The 16,037-nt window shown below is 41.5% G+C and overlaps 1 protein-coding gene across 2 annotated transcripts in view; it reads right to left on the reverse strand.

The window, feature by feature from the left end:
* Positions 1–16,037, reverse strand: part of LOC119928288 (muscular LMNA interacting protein) — a 244,313-nt gene that overhangs the window by 131,135 nt on the left and 97,141 nt on the right. For both annotated transcript variants that reach the window (XM_038746434.1, XM_038746426.1), the window contains exons 3-4: positions 4,822–4,980; positions 2,827–3,216 (exon numbers count right to left, since the gene is read on the reverse strand). In XM_038746434.1, coding sequence (XP_038602362.1) covers positions 2,827–3,216; positions 4,822–4,980 — 549 coding nt within the window. The remainder of the gene's footprint in view (positions 1–2,826; positions 3,217–4,821; positions 4,981–16,037) is intronic.

Here is a 16,037-nt window from a genome sequence, read left to right on the forward strand (position 1 = left end):
AAAAATATAATTCATCATGTCCCTGGATAAGTGCTTAGGGTTTGATACCAAATAATGGTAGTGGTTTTAATAGTCAATACATAGAGTTGTTGCCTTTTTAAAAGAAAAAAGGGATGTGGCTTCAGTGAGAAAAAGCAATGACATTTTGGGGATAAAAGTCAACTTTACAGATCACCACACTGCAAATCACTTCACTACATTATGTACACTAATTCATTCTACTTTCCAACAGCAATATCATAACCTAAGCAACAGTGTACTCATGTCATCTGCTTCATTGCTTTCTCAATGAGAGAAATGACAGTGATGTATAGCAATTTGTAGCAATGGATGACTGTTATTATGTCATCTTCCTGTTAGCCTGCAGAGTGAAATATGACTGGAATGTGAGAGAACCCCATCAAATGTTAAGATGTTTTTCTGACTTAAAAGGGAACTGGAAAGAACGAGATGCATTCTTTCTTTCCCCATAATGTTGTAATTAGGTTTTTTTTAGTTATTTTCTTGAAAGCAACTTAAATTAGCAAAATTCCATAATTTTTCCATGCAGAGTATGAACAGAACTTCTGAGTTGGAATAATAACAAATCTGTGGCTGAAGTAGATCGAAAAGCTTTTAGGCAATCGTCCCACAGTCTAGGAGGAGAGCTGCATATTTCACACTTTTCCAGAAAAGGGGTGCATCCACAACTCTGTCCTGCCCTGCACCCCATTCTCTAACAAGCTGGCAAGCTTCTTGAAGGCAGGAATTGTGTCCACTTATTTTTTTATGGTATTTGTTAAGTGCTTACTATATGCCAAGTACTGTTCTAAGCGCTAGCATAGATACAAGGTAAGGTTGTCCCATGTAGATACAAGGTAATCAGGTTGTTCCACGTGGGGCTCACAGTCTTCATCCCCATTTTACAGATGAGGTAAATGAGGCACAGAGGAGTTAAATGACTTGTCCAAGGTCACACAGCAGACAAGTGGTAGAGCTAGGACTAGAACCCACGTCCTCCGTCTTCGAAGCCCATGCTCTTGCCATTAGGCCATGCTGCTTCTAGTACTCTATAGTATTCTCCCAAATTCTTAGTATGGTGCTCTCCATAAAGTAAGTGTTCAGTAGGTACCATTAGTCAATTGTTTGTTTGATATCACAGATGGTATCCCAGTTCTCAATAGTTCTTCCCTAGAAGCTCTACTTAGCCATCCGGAATTTCAGGAACTTTCATAGTCTTCTGGATTGAGGTAATCCAACAAATCTAGCATACCAGGGGGTTCCAAGACCAACAAAAAGGACACTTGCAAGGAACATGGTTTGCCTATCAAGTTCAGCTAATGCCAGCTATTTGTCATGTGGGAAAGCAGATTAGCAAGAGTCAGCTCGCATATGGGAACCAGGAGAACTGGCTTTTTCCTTCCTCCATTAAAATCAGCTAGATCCTCCTGGGATCTCCATTATACTCCTGGGAGGCAGGAGATGGCTAAAGAGGATCATCATGAAGGACAAAGAGTTATTTGGAAATTAAGCATAAGTAGTCTCATATAGACCACTCTGAAATGTGAAAACAGTGGGAAAAAAAATCACACTGAAAATCCTAAATTCTGGTACTCTACTGCAAAGTCAAGATTGTGAATGACTTTTCTACTCTTTATTCTTTTACAAGGGAAGTAAAAACCTTATTTCTAATCTTCCTCATTCCTCTCTTTTTCTACTTTGCCCATGTTTTCAAGGAGAGAGCAGATTAGATTGTAAGCTCCTCTGGAGCATAGATCAGGTCTTCTACTTCTCCTCTGTTCCCCACACACTTAATACAGAGCTCTGCACACAGTAGACACCCAGTAAATATGATCAATTTTGAAAGGAGTTGTCCTGTAGAAAATTCACATTTTTATCCAAATCTGCATGAAACAAATCTGATTAGGATGCCAACCTAATATTAGTAGAGATTGAGGTATGCAGGGAGGATTAGTACATTGGAGCTGGGCACTACTGGTCCTACCTTTAGTGGATATTCTGTGCCAAAATGCCTACTTAACAGAGAGCTTTTCCAGATCCCAGCCTGTGCCCTCACTCTGCTGCCATTTGAGGTTCTTGGAGCCATCACCATTGGCCAGTTTCAGCTGATATAGAGAAAACAAGGCAGCTCAGAGACTGCAGCATCCCTAGGAAGCAGCTGTCAATCAGGTGAACCCCTGGGCCAATAAGGAGATGCATCAAGGACACAATCTCCCAGCAACAATAATGCCCTGTCAAACAAGTTCAAGTTAATGCGATTTAGTCATATTCCAAAGAATCGAGACAAAATTTAGTAGTATCAAATCCTCTTAAGCTGCATAACACATGAGATATCTTGAGGGCTGTTAAGAACTGTATATTCTATCAAACCTTTTCAATCTGCCCCAGAGAGAGTCATAGCCAGTGTTTCATATTCTCCCAGTCAATTCATCATTCCCCTAATGCCCATGGTTCTCCAGTCTCAGGCAGTCTGCAAGGAAGACAACTATTTGTGAGTGGCATGTCTGTCAGTCTTCCCCAAAAGATTGTAAACTGCTTGAGGACAGTGACAATATATCTTACTTTGTCATACTCTCCCGAGCACAAAATACATTGCTCTGACCAGAGGAGGTGGTCAAAAAATACTACTGACTGCTTGATTAACTTGGGTCCCACTCCACAAGAATTCAGCAGAGCTTCTGGTAAGAGGAAACAGTAAGGCAAAAGCAACTAGGAACTGGGATCTAGTAGTATCATCTCACTAATACAGCTGAAATGATAATGCCTCAAAATGCCTCATTTTGTTCAGTGCCTTTGCCCAGTGACCAAAATAGAAGGAAAATATACCTGTGCTGTTTTTTGTTGATTTGCTATGCCAGGAGGAAGTTCAGGTCTGGATGGAGAGTGGATGTCAATAGCAGGCTTTTTGGGTACCTCTGCCCCCCACACAGGAGACTTGGGAAGATCCAGTGACTGGGGTCTCAGGGATCTGTGGTTGTCCCCATGGCTGGATATTTTGTTATCATTTCTAGAAGTGGCTTCTTCTTCCCCCTCAGAGTCCACAATAAAGACATACTCTGCTTTGAAGAGGTCACCCTGCTCCATCGCTTCTGGCTTTGATTTAAATCTTCGCCCCTGGAAAATCTTTTGACTGGTATCAGTGTAATGGGCAGTTGTCTGTATGCTGCTGCCTTGTCCAATTCCACTTGTTGAGGTTGAGTCAGAGAATGCTTTGGACTGCAAAAGATATGAAGAAATAATCTAATTGAGCCAAATGTTCTTCACTTCCCCATTCACTGAGAAGCCTGGTGAGCAAACTGCTGACAACAGTTCCTGTTGTAATTCAAAATCTGTAGAACAGGCCAGAAAGCCAATTACCTGGCCCTATAATTGTTCATTAGCTGAGCTCTTCTAACCCAATTGTCATAGAACACACTGGTCAACAGAGTAAATCTATAGCTAAAGGGGACACATGTCTGCTCTAATGGTTAAGATAAAATAAGCAAGTCAGGTAGGCCCAGAAAACATGGATTGATGCTGTGAATACCCTTGGGTCAAATGAATGCAGACAAACAGTCAAGTTATGGATTCAGTTCCAAATTTTGAGTCCTAAAAGGTAATCCCCAACAATCTGATGTCAAGATAAAACCGTGGAGCGGGACTCAAATCTGACCAAAATAATCATTTCAGTGGATAATATCCCCTATGAAATACCCAACTTCCTCAAGCACAAGTGGCTGTTTAGATTCTAAGTGGATTCTTGAGTTTTTGTAGGTCAGCTTCACTGTCAATAGGGTCATCTTCAAATATGAAGAACAACTACACATTTGGATATATACTTTATATATTTACACACATATAGTCCATAAGTATTTGCACAATGGACATTCAATGTCTTAGAAAACATTCCATATTTTGGTAGATTCCATGAGGAAATAAAATTAAAGGGAAGGACAGAGAAATTCAAATCAGTAAGTATTTGAAGTAAAATGAACAGAATGAATCAGGGAATGGAAAAATTGTGCTAAGGCATTTTATTGGGTAAATTTTCACCAGACAGTATGAACCTGGGGTTGTTTTCTGAAATGAAAAGGAAACACTTTCAAATGTATAATAGGAAATGTTCTTTGGCAAATGAAATCTGCCTATATAACTTATCATAGACTCAAATCTCTTGTTGGGGGTTACAGAATTCTCAGACAGATTTGAGTTTAACACACGTTAAGAACAGCTTTCACAGATCCACTGAGTACCTATAAATGTGAACAGTTTTGAGTCTGAAATGGGAATTCTATAATGAAGAACACTGCTTTGACTATGCACTGGCCATTTACCCCTTAAGGAGTTTGAACGCCCCCATCCCCACAGCACTTATGTGAATAACCTTAAAAGCTATTATTTCCCCATCCTTAATCTACTTTCATATGTCTCCCCCTATAGACTGTAAGGTCCTTGAGGGTAGGGATCATACCTACAAACTCTGTTGCATTGTACATTCCCAAGTACTTAGTACAGTGTTCTGCACACAGTAAGTACTCAATAAATATCAGGTTAGGTAGCCTATTGATTCTTGCTACTTAAGTTGGGATACAGGTCACTAAATGAAGGTTGCAGATGTTAAGGAAAAATAAAACAAAAAAATGGAAGAAAATAAAGGGATACAGAATTTAGGCATACATAGATGTATTAACGAACTGAATTTATTTTTACTGTCAGCTTTAGCATTAACAACTGACAAAAAGAAGGAAGGAAAAGGAAAAGGCACAATATTTTTGAGCTCAGGTTAAGAATAGCTTAATGTAAACTTTTCAAGCATCTAAATAAGCTTCAAAAACGTCCTACCCTATTTATAGTTTCTCGGATGTTTTCATCTCTTGGCTCCTCCTCAATTTTAGCAAGAAATTTAGAGGCATCAACAATCTGAGAGTGAGCTGGTAGTCTTCTGACAGTTGGGACAAATGTGAAGATCAAAGGTTTGGTTCCAGAATCACCAGAAGGGACCTATGAGATATGCAATAAATTCAGATTTTAGATTCTCTCATGATGGGATTTGGACTTCATTATTCAACTGTACCAAGATCAGTTTAATTGAATTAGGAAATGCCTATTACCCTTTGATCAATTACAGTGTCTAACTCCCACATATGTATTCTCTCCCAGTGCTTAGTAGAGTGTTGTACTAAATAAATACTAAATAAATACTACTACTATTACTGCAGATGCTACTACTGTAACATTAAAGGGGACTTCAGAAGAAAAGGTTTACCTAAATGCCCTAGAAGTGGTAGCGCTATTGCTGAGAAGAGCATTTTCTCTGAAGAATATATGCAGCATGTTTTAATTTCAATTGCCCAAGTGATTGTACTTGTATAATTTAAAGCTTCAGAGCATTCTTCTTTGTGTTTCCAAGAGCTCTCTTGATCATTAATGTATCACAAATTATAGTAATTGTTTGTTTACATCCATAATTTTAGTCAATGAAACTGTTACTTGAAATTGTGCCCTATAATCTTGCAAGATATTTGCTCTGGCTTTCTCATTCCAAAATAAAACTGTATACTTAAAAAGAACAAATGTCATTTGACTCATTGAATGAGGATGAGGACTAAAGGGTTGCTTTATATTCCTCCAGAATACCTCCCCCCCCCACACACACACACACCAGGCACACACACCTTTTTCATGGTATATGATAAATGCTTAATTTGAGCCAGGCACTCTTCTAAGCAATGAGGTAGATACAAACTAATTAGGTTAGACACAGTCCATGTCCCACATGGGGCTCAAAATCTTAATCCTTATTTTACAGATGAGGTAACTGAGACACAGAGAAGTTAAATGACTGAAAAACAGCATGGCCTAGCATAGCTCTTTCCAAGTGGAAAGAGCAAAGACCTGGGAATCAGAAGACCAGGGTTCTAATCCCCCTACAACATTGTCTGCTGTGTGACCTTGGTCAAGCCTCTGTGCCTCAGTTACCTCATCTGGAAATAAGAATTAAATCCTCCTCCCTCCAACTTGGGCTGTGAGTCCCCTTTGGGACAGGAACTGTGTCCAACCTGATTATCTTGTATCTACCCCAGAATTTATTAAGTGCATGCATTTAACAACGAGTACCACTGAATAAAAAAATTCTAATCATGAGTCCCAGGACCACATATCAGCCTGAACCTATGCCATCCTCCCTCCCCAAAAGCCTACATGATATTTCCACCCACTAGATTGTAAGCATTTGGGGACTGGGATCATATCTTTGAGGAAAGGGATCATTTCTAGTTAGTGAATTGTACTCTCTCAATTGCTTAGTGCTTGTTCTGCACTAAGTGCTAAGTAAATACCATCAACTGGTTGAAATCATGAACATAAATATTAGTAGCTAAAAGGTAACTGAATGCACCAGGTGATCCTGGAATCTGAGGTCATCAGGTCTTACAGTGTGTGTGCTTCAGAACTACCCACCCTCCCAAAGTGGCAGTTCTGAGCTGATAAGCCCACACATTTGGGTGATTCAATGTGGGCTCCTTAATTCAGGATGAGCCTTTGGACAGAAAATTTTCCCCAGGGTGATGACCTCCATTAACCCAAGAATATTTCATTCATTCGATCATATTTATTGAACACTTACTGTGTGCAGAGCACTGCACTAAGTGCTTGGGAAGTACAAGTCAGCAACATATTGAGACGGTCTCTACCCAATAATGGGCTTCTTGGCAGTACATATGGTTCATTCACCAAGGCCAGAGTTCAGAATTCTGATTTTTAACTCTATCCAAATCTATCCAAAGACTACAAAAGGGTTAAAGAGGCGGAAAAAATACAAAATAAAATAAATTAATCTTGATTTTCTGGGGAATGTGAAGAAAAGAAAAATGAGAGAGAAAGAGAGAGAGAGGGAGAGAGAGAGAGGGAGGGAGAGAGAGAGACAGAGAGAGACAGAGAGAGAGAGACAGAGAGAGAGAGAGAAGGCAAAGAGACGTATAGGAGGGAGGAAAAAAGAAAGTAAGAAGATGGGAACAGAAGGACCCAGAGAGAGGGAGAAAGATCTAGTACACTTTCAAGGTCCCAAGATATGTGAAAAAATAATCCTTTTCACTCTGCATCTGCCTGGCTTTCTGTTACCTTGCCAAATATCTGATGTTCTCCTGCACAAAATTTGAATTTTACTGGCAAATTAATTCTGAAATTTGGACAAGATGTTAACAACTTCTGCACTGTTTCCTGCTTGCTAAACAAAAAAAGTGTTGCTGTTTCACTGCACATCCCAGCCAAGTTACAATGGAAGCTGAGAAACAGATTGCTATGGTGATGACAAATTATTTTCACTACCAAAGCCGAAATAGATGCACTTTAATAACATTGCCTATGTTAAACACCAATTAACACTTCCAGTTATCAATGCTGTCAGGCCTTCCTGCTACTTATAACCATTAAAGTATATTATTAATGTCAAAGATATTAGTAGTGTGGCCAAGAATCTTTAAGACCCTCCTGAGCAGAGAAAGGTGTCCATATTTCTCCATGTAATAGTTAGGTTTTAAATGTTATAAAAACTAAGCTGACCACCATTTGTTTCTCTTTGAAAGTACTCTACAAAATAATGAGTTGGGAAGTTCTTTTTTTCCTAATTACTCATGCTCATTGCTCCTGATATTATTGAAACCCTTTTTATTTTTGTGTTTTGACCTAAATCTTTCCTATCCCTTCCTAAGATTTATTCCATTCAGAAACCTGGAGATAGCTATTTTTCCTGCCCCTTCATTCCAGAACGTAATATCATCCTCACTGGCCTTCAAAGATCAATGGGCATTGCTCTTTTAATAGCACAATCAGAACAGTGCCTACATTCTCCAAATTAGTCACAGGGAGAGCCACAATTTCAGTTCGGTACACAGTTGATTCAAACTCTGCATCTGTCTCTCTGTTTCTCTCTATTTCTATCTAGCTTTCCCTTTCAAGCCTCCCCCAGTGAATAACCCTACCCCAGAGCAATTACCTTAAGAGTTATTGAAAACACAAAGGAATGACTTCTTCTTTACCTGGGATGTAATCCGTAAGTTCCCCGTAAGGCAGCTCTGGCTCATGTGGAAGCTGTGGTCTCTGTCAGTCACTCAAAAGCCACAGCTTTGGAACATTGATTCATCGCATATGGGAGAGGAGCAATGATTAAGGTGGGGAGGAAGTCCTTCCCATTAAACAATACACAAATAGTCAAAAAGAAGTAAAGTAGCAGTTGGTGCAAATGCTGAAGCTATTCCATCAGCTCAGAGTAAATTTATATTTAGTCACTTGTTTGGAGATTCGGGACTGAAAAGACAGTCATTATGGGTGTCGGTTTGCTGAAAATGGATCATCGGGGCATTACTTTACCTTTCTCTGTTTTTTTACCTACTTGTATGAAACCATTTGAACTATTCTTCTGTGTGTCAAAGCCTGGACATGAAAGATTCAGGAAGGGAGACTAGATACCTGCTAAGAGAGGTAGAACTGTGGATTTAAGGATAAGTTGGTTCAATTCAAGGAAAGCAACTAGGTGGAGATTAGCAGTGCTTCTTCTTGCAAGAGCTGTTTATAGACTCAATATATAAAACTCACCCATTTCTGGGCAGCAGTGGCATAGGAGAGAGTCGAGGGCGGAGACTCGAGTTTAATGCAAGGAAGGCGGCAGTGGTAAACCACTTCTGTATTTTTACCAAGAAAACTCTATGGATCAGAAAGATTGCAGGTGGAGAGCGAGGTGTTCTGGGAGATATATGTCCATGGTGTCGCCATGGGTCAGAAACAACTCGGCAGCATAAGACAAGACAATATGGAATTGTTGTAAAAGAAGCCAATAAAATGTCCTTAGCTCTGCTATAGTCAGTAACATGATGCTAGAATGAGGGTTCATGGAATGATTTCAAGACCTAACAAAAATTAACTCCAAGAAACAAACTTTAATTTCAATAAAAGTCCTTTCCAATACTCCAGGAAAGCAGTAGATACCTTGATTGTTGCCTAACAAAACTTCAAAAATGAAATTGATTAGAGCTGTCTTGCTTTCAAAATTCATATTTTCTCCACATTGATTTTCTCTGCTCTGTGATAGGCATATTTGTGCTTTAGCAAAAAGAGGTGTTGTATTCCAAGGACAGTGGTTACCTGAAAGTAGGTGAGGGGATTGGGGCAGCTTACACATAGAAGCCTGCATTTCTCTTCCCCAGCTTTATGGCATATGCCTTTTTGGACAGAAAATTCAATATTAATCAGGTGCGCTACCTCCCCAAATACTGGCTTTTTAGCTTAGCCATTTAACCTTAAAGAACTGCAAAAATAATGCACTATATGAAACGTTTCTCCAGATTTCATGGTAACATTCACCAAATTCCCCATTTTCTAATGTAAGAGCCTAACTATTACTCTGGATATTGATCAAACAATAATGATGGTAAGAGTGAAACAGAGAAACATTGCATAATTGGATACGATAATCAATTATTTAATTATTTTTCCCTTGTAAGAAACTAGAAAATTCTGTACATAACCAGAATCCATCCAATCTGTTCCCACACTCGCCTGTACTATAAAGACATCATGCTTTTTCTAACCCTATCATTTCCTTTTTATTCATAACTATTTATCATCATCATTATTATTATTATTTTTAACTAGGGCCCAAAAATTGAGGGGGTGGAAATGTAAATGTTATTGTTATTGTAATGGGGCTCTATTGAAAGGATATTTTGGTTATTCTTTACCCAGATACATTTTGGGGGGGTACATCTATATGCTATAATTAATTCTGTGATGTTACAGTGGCCTAAAGAGGAGAGAAAATGGTTGACAACACATCTTCCATGGGTGATCTGAATTTATCCTCCCAATCAACAGATGGAAAATTATTCCTAATAATGCACTGAACTTGCATTCAAATCACAAAGGAGTGTGGGAAAAACACCCCGTTAGACAAATATTCATTCAATCATATTTATTGAGTGTTTACTGTGTACAGGACAGTTCGAGAAACAGTGTGGCTCAGTGGAAAGAACATGGGCTCTGGAGTCAGAGGTCATGGGTTCAAATCCCAGCTCCACCAATTGTCAGCCATGTGACTTTGGGCAAGTCACTTCACTTCTCTGGGCCTCAGTTACCTCATCTGGAAAATGGGGGTGAAGATTGTGATCCCCCCATAGGAAAACCTGATCATCTTGTAACCTCCCCTGTGCTTAGAACATTGCTTGGCACATAGTAAGCACTTAATAAATGCCAGCATCATCATCATTATTATTATTATTATTACTAAGTATTTAAATATATAACAGAGCATCTGCTCAAAACTTATATAGGCCACTGGCAATTAAACAACTGGCAGAAATTCATTCAATCGTATTTATTGAGTGCTTTCTGTGTGCAAAGCACTTGCAAGTAAATGTGGTCAATCAATGAAGTTTGAGTTATTATTCTTGATATTACAAAATTGTTATTGAAACTAGCATGATACCTATTGGCCTCCACAACATTTAGAATCTTGAGAAGGCTGCTGCTGTAGATATAGCAGTGACTGTTGGACACTGAGCCATGAAGAGCCTGAAACTTTGCTCCTTTAGCCGTTGTACCCATCTGCTATTTTTTGTTTTATTCCACGTATTCATTATTGTCCTTGTTTTTCATGTTGCTTTGTGTTTTCATTGTTTCATCTTTCCTGGGACTACATGTCTCAGAAATGTCTGGGTGTTAGTAGCTGCCCTAACCCCTCACCCCACTCTCAAGAATGCCAAAGAGGATGTCAGAACAGAAATGCACCTTGTTTTTCCCTCCAGATTTTTCTTGCCCTAAGATTTCTACCTCCTAGTTTCTGATCAACGTAGGCACAATTGGCAGATGGCAGTGCCCTGCCACATCAACAGCAGCTGTATGAGGTGGCAAACACAGAAACCTGTCCTCTGGTCCAGGATTTAAAATGGCTCTGAGTGGTTCTCTCAGCAAGGATGATGAGATTTTTTTCTCAGTTACACTTTTTATGCTCTCTTTCTGTGACCAGAGGGAAAGACCAAAAGTCCATCTGCTTCCTTTTAATAAATAATGATAATAATGACGGTATTAAAAGTGCTTACTATGTGCAAAGCACTGTTCTAAGCGCTGGGGAGGTTACAAGGTGATCAGGTTGTTCAACGGGGGCCTCACAGTCTTAATCCCCATTTTACAGATGAGATAACTGAGGCACAGAGAAGTTAAGTGACTAGCCCAAAGTCACACAGCTGACAACTGTTGGAGCTGGGATTTGAACCCATGACCTCTGACTCCCAAGCCCGGGCTCTTTCCAATGAGCCATGCTGCTTCTCTAATAGCATCTGTCCTCTCATTTCCTTTTCTAATTACTTGTCCTCTTTTTAATTTTACCAGTGGGTCCATAACTCTTGACTATTACTGAATTTCTCTGTCTGGTTCTTGTAGTAAGCTCCTTCCTTTGTCGCTCCCCCTCTTCCACTGTGGATAGATCCCCACAGCTGGTCCATGTAGTAGATGCTATTCCATTTGGCTGGCTTTGAATTTTTCTGGGCATCCTATCACTTTTACTAATCCTGAAGAGGAGGGATTGAACTACAATCCAACATGGAGCCGCATCCCTAGCAGCGTGGTTTAGTGGAAAGAGCACAGGCTTGGGAGTGAGAGGATGTAGGTTCTATTCCCGGCTCCACCACTTGTCTGCCATGTGATCTTGGGCAAGCCACTTAACTTCTCTGTACCTCAGTTACCTCACCTGTAAAATGGGGATTAAGACTGTGAGCCCCACATGGTGCTTAGAACAGTTCTTGTAACACAGTAAGTGCTTAACAAATACCATAATTATTATTATTATTACATGCCACAATCTGATGCCGGCCTGGTGCCCACCCCTTGTGCATGGCCCCACTGGGCCTTGACAGTGGCCACAAGCACTCCCCATCTGGGGGTCACCATTACTTCAGACCACTGCTCCTGGAGGATTAATTTTTTTGTCATTTTTTTTAGACTTCTCTCCAATGGGGAAACAGACCTCAGGCAGCACAAATGCTCCCAAGGAGCCGGGATAGGGCCACTTTGAGGGGAGGGAAAAGGGCTGACAGACCTCCTCTGCCCCTGCCACAGCAGCCTCTATATCCCCTGATCTGGTGGGAGAAATTATGTGTGTGAGCATATGGCTCCCTTCAGTCACACAGACCAGTAGCGACAGCAGTGGCAATAGCATCAGTAGCTCTCTATGTCCCTCCAGGAAAGTAGAACCTTTCTCCATCCCCTCTCACACACAGCGCTAAGTGTGGCAGTGGTGGTGGTGTCACCAGTGGAAGCTTTCAAACTGGCAAGAAGAACCCCAGCTGTGGAAGCCAATATCGGGGTCCCCTCTGCCACTGCTGCAGGTTTCAGCTCCTGGTTCATTCATTCATTCATTCATTCAGTCGTATTTATTGAGCACTTACTGTGTGCAGAGCACTGTATTCATTCAATTGTATTTATTGAGCACTTACTGTGTGCACAGCACTGTACTAAGTGCTTGGGAAGTACAAGTTGGCAACATATAGAGACGGTCCCTACCCAACAGCGGGCTCACTACTACTACTAATAATAATGGTATTTATTAAGCGCTTACTATGTGCAATGCACTGTTCTAAGTGCTGGGGAGGTTACAAGGAGATTAGGTTGTCCCACAGGGGCCTCACAGTTTTCACCCCCATTTTGCAGATGAGGTAACTGAGGTACAGCAGACAGTTGGCGGAGCCAGGATTATTTACCCATGACCTCTGATGCAAAAGCCCGTGCTCTTTCCACTGAGCCACACTGCTTCAGCACTTGGAAAGTACAATATAACAATAAAGAGAGACAATCCCTACCCACAATGGGCTCACAGTCTAGAAGGGGGGAGACAGGCATCAATACAAGTAAACAGACATCAATATAAATAAATAGAACTACATATATATACATATATACATAAGTGCTGTGGGGAGGGGAGAGAGGGAAATACTAAAGGGAGCGAGTCGTGGTGACACAGAAGGAAGTGGGAGCTGAAGAAAAGTGTGGCTTAATCTGGGAAGGCCTCTTTGAGGAGGTGCAGCTTCAGTAGGATTTTGAAGGGGGGAAGAGTAATTGCCTGGCAGATTTGAGGAGGGGGGGCTTTCCAGGCTAGAGGTAGGATGTGGGCTAGGGGTCAGCAGCAAGAAAGGTGAGATTGAAGGTGAGAAGGTTAGCACCAGGGGAACAGAGTGTATGGCCTGAGATGTAGGAGAAAAGGGAGGTGAGGTAGGAGGGGACAAGGTGATGGAGAACTTTAAAGCCAATAGTGAGGAGTTTTTGTTTGATATGGAGGTGGAGAATTTTGAGGAGAGGGGTGACATGCCCTGAACACTTCTGTAGAAAGATAATCTGGGCAGCAGAGTGAAGTATGGACTGAAGTGGGGAGAGGCAGGAGGAGGTTGGGAGGTCAGAAAGGAGGCTGATACAGCAATCCAGGAGGGATAGGATGAGTGATTGTACTAACATGGTAATGGTTTGGATGGAGAGGAAAGAACAGATGTTGGTAATGTTGTGAAGGTGAGAATGACAGGATTTGGTGATGGATTGGATGTGTGGGTTGAATGAGAGAGCCGAATCAAGGATGACACCAAGGTTACAGGCTTGTGAGACAGGAAGGATTGGTTGTGCTCTCTACAGTGATGGGAAAGTTCGGTAGAGAACAGCATTTGGGAAGGAAGATAAGGAGCTCTGTTTTGGACATGCTGAGTTAGAGGTGGCGGTAGGACTTCCAAGTAGAGATGTCCTGAAGTGTATACATACACCTTTGGTTTCAGAGGAAACTGCCCATAGTCACATTCCCTTTCCATTCCCCACTCATGGACTGGGTTCCTTCCTTCTACAGAGCTTCAGGGAAAGTCCCGCCTCCCTCTTCTCCAGGACCAACCCCTCCTCGAAAGATCAAACTATGAGGCAGATTGATTAGTAGCCATTAAAAAAAATGTCTGCTTCTCAGCATAACCTATTGAAAAAAGCATAGGCTTGGAAGTCAGAGGACCTGGATTCTAATGCCAGCTCTGCCACTTACCTGCTATATGACCTTGGACAAATCATTTTCCTTCTCTTTATCTCAGTTTTCTCAACTGTAAAATGGGGATTCAATACCTGTTCTCTCCTGTGAACCCCAAGTGGGACGGGGATGCTGTCCAATCTGATTAATTTATATCTACTCCAGATCTTAGAACTGTGCTTGATGCACAGTAAGTGCTTAACAAATGCCACAATTTTAATTAATTACTTTCTTATGCTATTTGTTAAGTGCTTACTATGTGTCAAACACTGTTTGAGATGTCACAATAGATAGAAGCTTATCAGGTATGATACAGTTCCTGTACTACATGAGGCTCACATTCTAAGTAGGAGAGAGAACAAATATTGAATCCCCATGTTGCAGTTGAGGAAATTGAGGCACAGAGAAGTGACTTACTCTAGGTTACATAATAGACAAGTGGTGAAGCCAAGATTAGAACCTAGGTCCTCTGGCTCCCAGGCCAATGCTTTATACACTAGGCCATACTGCTTTCCATGCTGTTTCTTGAAGGGTCTTGCCTGAATAATGTTTTGAATTATTCACCAAATAATCAATAAAAATAATCATAATCATCACCAAATAATAATAATTGTCACCAAAACCTGCTGGTCTCGGCTCCACAACATTGCCAATATCCGCCCTTTCCTCTCCATCCAAACCGCTACCCTGTTCATTCAAGCTCTCATCCTATCCCATCTGGACTACTGTATCAGCCTCCTCTCCGATCTCCCATCCTCTTGTCTCTCCCCACTTCAATCCATACTTCACGCCGCTGCCCAGATTGTCTTTGTCCAGAAACGCTCTGGGCATGTTACTCCCCTCCTCAAAAATCTCCAGTGGCTACCAATCATCCTACACATCAGGCAGAAACTCCTCACCCATGGCTTCAAGGCTCTCCATCACCTCGCCCCCTCCTACCTCACCACCCAGCCCGCACCCTCCGCTCCTCTGCCACTAATCTCCTCACCGTGCCTCGTCCTCGCCTGTCCCGCCATCGACCCCCAGCCCACATCATCCCCCTGGCCTGGAATGCCCTCCCTCCGCACATCCGCCAAGCCAGCTCTCATCCTCCCTTCAAAGCCCTACTGAGAGCTCACCTCCTCCAGGAGGCCTTCCCAGACTGAGCCTCCTCCTTCCTCTCCCCCTCCTCCCTCTCTCCATCCCCCCTACCTTACCTCCTTCCCTTCCCCACAGCACCTGTATATATGTATATATGTTTGTACATATGTATTACTCTATTTATTTATTTTACATGTACATATCTATTCTATTCATTTTATTTTGTTAATATGTTTTGTTCTCTGTCTCCCCCTTCTAGACTGTGAGCCCACTGTTGGGTAGGGACCGTCTCTATATGTTCCAAACTTGTATTTCCCAAGCGCTTAGTACAGTGCTCTGCACACAGTAAGTGCTCAATAAATATGATTGATTGATTGATTGATTGATTTGTAGAGAAGCAGTGTGGCTCAGTGGAAAGAGCACGGGCTTGGGAGTCAGAGGCCATGGGTTTGAATCCTGGTTCCACCACTTGTCAGCTGTGTGACTTTGGGCAAGCCACTTATCTTCTCTGTGCCTCAGTTACCTCATCTATAAAATGGGCCTTAAGACTGTAAGCCCCACGTGAGACAACCTGATCACTTTGTATCCCCCCAGCGCTTAGAACAGTGCTTCGCACATAGTAAGTGCTTAACAAATACCATCACCATTATTATTATTATTAGAGCATAATGTACCAACCTGATGTGGAACCCTCAAACCATCACACAGTCTGGATTTGTATCTCCATCATGCTTTCAGGATTTTGCCTTTTCTGCAGCTATCGGATGAGGTGACTAAGCTACTCTGCTCTGTTTCTATAGCAATACAGCTATAGCATTCCACCTCGTCCTTGGAATGCCCTACTGTTCTCTTCAGTCTCTCTATATGGTCAGATTCATAAGAATTATCTATTGTTATTGACAGACTCATTCTCTATCTCTCCTCACCACTCCTCTTCCTTCCC

This window comes from Tachyglossus aculeatus, chromosome 1 (genome assembly GCF_015852505.1).
Source record: "Tachyglossus aculeatus isolate mTacAcu1 chromosome 1, mTacAcu1.pri, whole genome shotgun sequence".
NCBI classification, from domain to species: domain Eukaryota; kingdom Metazoa; phylum Chordata; class Mammalia; order Monotremata; family Tachyglossidae; genus Tachyglossus; species Tachyglossus aculeatus.